Source organism: Vigna unguiculata, chromosome 5 (genome assembly GCF_004118075.2).
Source record: "Vigna unguiculata cultivar IT97K-499-35 chromosome 5, ASM411807v1, whole genome shotgun sequence".
In the NCBI taxonomy this organism is placed as follows: Eukaryota; Viridiplantae; Streptophyta; class Magnoliopsida; order Fabales; family Fabaceae; genus Vigna; species Vigna unguiculata.
In genome coordinates, this window is record NC_040283.1 from 38,295,220 (window position 1) to 38,299,506 (window position 4,287).

The following is a 4,287-nucleotide window of genomic DNA, read 5'->3' on the forward strand; positions in this document are numbered from 1 at the left end:
AATAGAATCCAACCTCACATGGACAGAAGAAACCGAAACCCCTAAATTTAAATCAAAGACAACGACATCTTCAGGCTAAAAGTAAAATAAAATTCAAAAGTTACCCATTTAATTCCTTGTCTTCACTGTTCATCTATTCAACCCACAATCACCGGCTTTTTCTCAAGTCATAATTAAACTCCTTTGAACAATTTGCAACCATATCAAAACCACAAAAAACGCATTCAAAGATGTAAGACAAGCTTTTTCACAATCTAACCCACACAACCTAAAAGATAAAGTTATCGGTCAGGTAAAATCAATTTTACCAAAATTAAAAAACAAATAAGAACAATATACACCAGAAGTGCTAAAATTTCATTGCTATCTATGTAACCATGAACATATACAAAAATTCTGTTCCAGATCTGTCATCAAATTATTACGCTATCCATCTTTTTTTGTTTACATAATTTTTTTTTTCAACATCTGGTTCGACTTCGCCTCCCCAGCCATAACTTGAGCTTAAGATATTCACTCATATCTTTTCTTTTTAAAAAGAAAGAGAAAAAACATTTTAACAAAAAAACATTTCTCAGTATGATATATGTTTATTATTTTTCTATTTAGTGTGAAAAATTCCACCGTCAACATGATCTCCAATCAAGGCGAACCTCGGCGGGGCCATGCACGTGTTGGCTGGGCTTCCGGAATGAAACGATATGGCTGCTCACCATGAAGGCCGTTACACGCTCGGAGACTCTCACATCTTCCATCTTCAACTCCTGCAACCTAAGCACGTACTCCGGCACGTGCAATAGGTCCCACACGACTCCCACTCCACCAGGCTTCATTACTCTAACCAACTCCGCCACCGCGCGCATCCTCTCAGCCGCGGCCTCCGCCGTTCGAGCGCCGTACTCCCTCCCGACTGTATGCACGAACACGCCGGAAACCACCACGTCGAAGTAGTTATCCGGAAACGGCAGCCGCCGCGCGTCACCCTCGCGGCACGTCACGTACTCGCCAACTCCTTCCATCTTTGCGGCGCGGAGAGTCGACATCGTCGTGCGCTTCGACCGGTCGAGGCCGACGACGCGGCCGGAACTCCCTTCCTTTTTCATCTGCGTCGCCACCGCGTTCAGGAGGATGCCGCGGCCGCAGCAGCCGAGGTCAAGCGCGAGCTTCACGGAGGACCAGTCGTGCACGGCGGAGACGATGCGCTGAGCCATGTCGAAGTGCAGCGGCACGGAGGAGTAAAAAAAGTTCGCCGCCGCAAAGAAGAGGCACAGCGCGGAGAGCGCCGTGACCGAGCCAGTGATTCCTGCCGCAAATCGCGCGGTGCCGCCGGCGCCGGAAAAGATTCGCTCGAAAAAGTTGCAGACAAGATCAAAATAAAGAAGATACAAAACAGACAACACAGAGAAGAGCATCGCCTGGCAGAGGAGGAAAATTAGGGTTGGGCGCTGCTCCATTCCGTAGATCGCGTACATCTGCGTCCAGTCTCTGTTACCGTTCGTCGATTTTCCCATTCGGTTCTTCTAGAACCTTCTCCCGGAGCTTCGGCTCACTGCTTCAGCGTGTTGCTGAATAGAATCTGCAGTAATTCAGAGCGAGGCCTGTGAGAAAATCGTGCTTTTAGTTTTCACTTTCAAAGCGAAATAAAAAGTGTGTGAGTGAATCGTTTGAATGTGTCTCTAACCAGTGAGAATAATTTGAAGATTTTGGGAATCAGCAAGTCAGATCCATTTTCCTGGCGGTGAAATGAAACAAAATAACGATGCAGTAGTGACAGTCACGACCATACCGTCGTTGATTTTCCACTGGTACAGTTGTCAGTTACGGTGCTCTTCCAAACGCGTTTTGCTTCGTCGTTTTGCGTCCTTCAAAACGGCAACACTGTTCTGCGTTCAGCGTCTCTCTCTCATCATCTCTGTGTCCGGTTTGGGACTAGCACTGCACGGATTTCAAGAGTGGCCAAAGAGGGAGTGAAATATTATGAATGCCAATGGGATGGGACCTTCTTTTCGTTGTGATTCGTCAAGAAATACTTATATAGTGTGTACGGCGATGAAGACCCTTTGAAACTTTGAACTCTTTACCGGTTCACCGGCTTAGGTGGTTCCCAACTTCCCACTCTCTACTCACTCACTTTTTTCTTTTTTTATTTTCCGTTTGTTACGATCCGGTCCTCGTAACGTTTCTTCGCTCACTCGTTTACAGCACAGCCTTCAAGACCTTGCTAAAACTCTAATTAATGCCAATAATTTTCAGTATCGCGTATTTAGACTTTTTCCCTTGTGTGAGGAGAACAAAGGAAAACACAACCCTTTCCTTTGTAAGCATAATATTTATTGGGTGGTAAACTCGTTGTTACTTTTGGTTCCTAATTCAACAATATTACCATCCTTTGTGTGTGCTTAGTTATGGAAGAATTTCAGATCAAAATTATTAGCACGTGACGGTTTACTCGCTTCCTTGCAAAATCTAATTTGTTAATTCTTCTGCGAAAAATTGGTGCCACAATTGCACATTTACCTAATTAATAGGTAATAAGTTCGGCCAACGGTGCTAGCCCCCATTTTCTCCTCTCTTTTCGTTTCATAATAAAATCTGTAATAATAAATGTAAATTACATATTCCTTTTCTTTTGTTGTACTCAAATGCTGAATATTTCTTCATCACATTTTTATGACACGATCCCTTCAACAATGGTAGTTTTAATTTGTTGAATAATTCTTGTATAACCAACCATCTTTTTTTTTTTTAATTTTATAAATGGATGCACTAAAGCGGAGCATAATTATGAGGCAGAACCAATTTTCCAAAATAACAAAACATAATAAGACAATAATAATTGCATATTTCTTTCCTAATCGAATGCGATTTTCAGATTTTTTTTTAGAACCAATAAGCATGTTATTTGAGTAACAGATTATTTTGTATTTAAATTACGATGATAACTACTTTATCCTACCAAGTTAGCTTTAATTGACGCTTTGATATAATATAACTAGTTTTGGGGCTTTAACTCCACTATAGTGATGTGCGGTAACGTATTGGGGTAGTGTGTTTCCGCCTAGTACTTTTTTAACTAACTCATGATTCCCAAATATACTTAAGATTATTAATTCACGGCACTATCAATACATTAAACAAAATCCATCAAGAATTTTAAATTATTTTAAAAATGCATTAAATTATTTATATTTCAACATGAAAATTTTAAATAATATCTCGCTATTTTTCTTTATATATAAGTGCATAATTATTCTTCTGTGATACAAATATAACTTTTACAAGAGTCCGAGGTAGGGTTAGTTAGGTGGGAAACTATGAATAGGAGAAGAATCAGGTGGAGTCAATAGTTGAAATTGTTAGCAGTAATTTTAGCATGTCATAAACACAAATTCAAGGACCACAACTATGATTTGATTTGATTTTTTTTTAATATAGTTTGGTTGAATTAAATGACAATTTTGATAAAATTTTCATAGAAAAAAATTTAATATCTGAGCAAATTGAAATTGTAATTTATGTGTTTATGATGGTAAAGTTGGGGAACTTTCATGAGATACTGTTATTTGCTTGAAATTCAAAATAAGTAGTGAACACGTAACCCACTTTATAGATCTTTCTATGACTCAAATGATCTAGGGCAACAAAGATGCCATTTAGTGTCCTTTATTCAAGCATCACAGTTCGCAAATCACACTTTCCCTTTTTCTTATTCTCTCTTTTTTCATTAGAATATTCTAATATATATATTTATAAGTCATCTACCTCTGTTGAAAGAAACACGATAAATTGCGTCCGTCCACATACACTCCTTTAAAATTTTGTAAATTCAATAGTTTTATATTGTTTAAAAATAATTTAAATATTTTTTTATGTATTTCTTAAAAATAAAACTGTGACAAAATTCTAAATTTTTAAAATAAACAATATTTTAAATAAGATACTAATTGAGACTGACGATTCAATATTAACGGACTTAAGATCTTTGGTGCCGATCGAGCCTATAAGCTATCTTCTAAATGAAAAAAATTGACAATATTGGATAATTAAGTAACAAGGAAAAATCAAATCAAATCAAATCATAAAACGATTACCAAATCCCAAATTTGACTGTACATAACTTCTTCATGGTGTGAAAATAAAATTAGAACATAATACAATCGTATTAGTAAAAAGATTTTTGAAATTAATGCACCATGAATCAATAGGAAAAGAATTGTTGATGTAATTATTAATATTCAAAACTGGGAAAGAGATGGTCAAATTGGAGAGATATAATACTAATAAGAT

The 4,287-nt window shown here is 37.6% G+C and overlaps 1 protein-coding gene across 4 annotated transcripts; it reads right to left on the minus strand.

Moving 5' to 3' along the window:
* Positions 1–336: 336 nt before the first annotated feature.
* LOC114185554 lies at positions 337–2,274 on the minus strand. 4 transcript variants are annotated; one of them, XM_028073354.1, is made up of 2 exons: positions 1,787–2,274; positions 337–1,598 (listed from the first exon to the last, which is right to left on the minus strand). In XM_028073354.1, exon 2 carries the CDS (start codon positions 1,509–1,511, stop codon positions 627–629), a length of 885 nt encoding a protein of 294 aa, XP_027929155.1. In that variant the 5' UTR covers positions 1,512–1,598; positions 1,787–2,274; the 3' UTR covers positions 337–626. The 4 variants fall into 4 exon arrangements, with proteins under 4 accessions (XP_027929155.1, XP_027929153.1, XP_027929156.1 ...); XM_028073352.1 differs by having other exon boundaries at positions 1,682–2,273; XM_028073355.1 differs by having other exon boundaries at positions 337–1,576; positions 1,787–2,272.
* Positions 2,275–4,287: the final 2,013 nt, after the last annotated feature.

Coding starts and splice junctions, on each gene's coding strand:
- LOC114185554 (XM_028073354.1), bottom strand. CDS start 1,511: ATGGGAAAATCGACGAACGGTAACAGAGACTGGACGCAGATGTACGCG.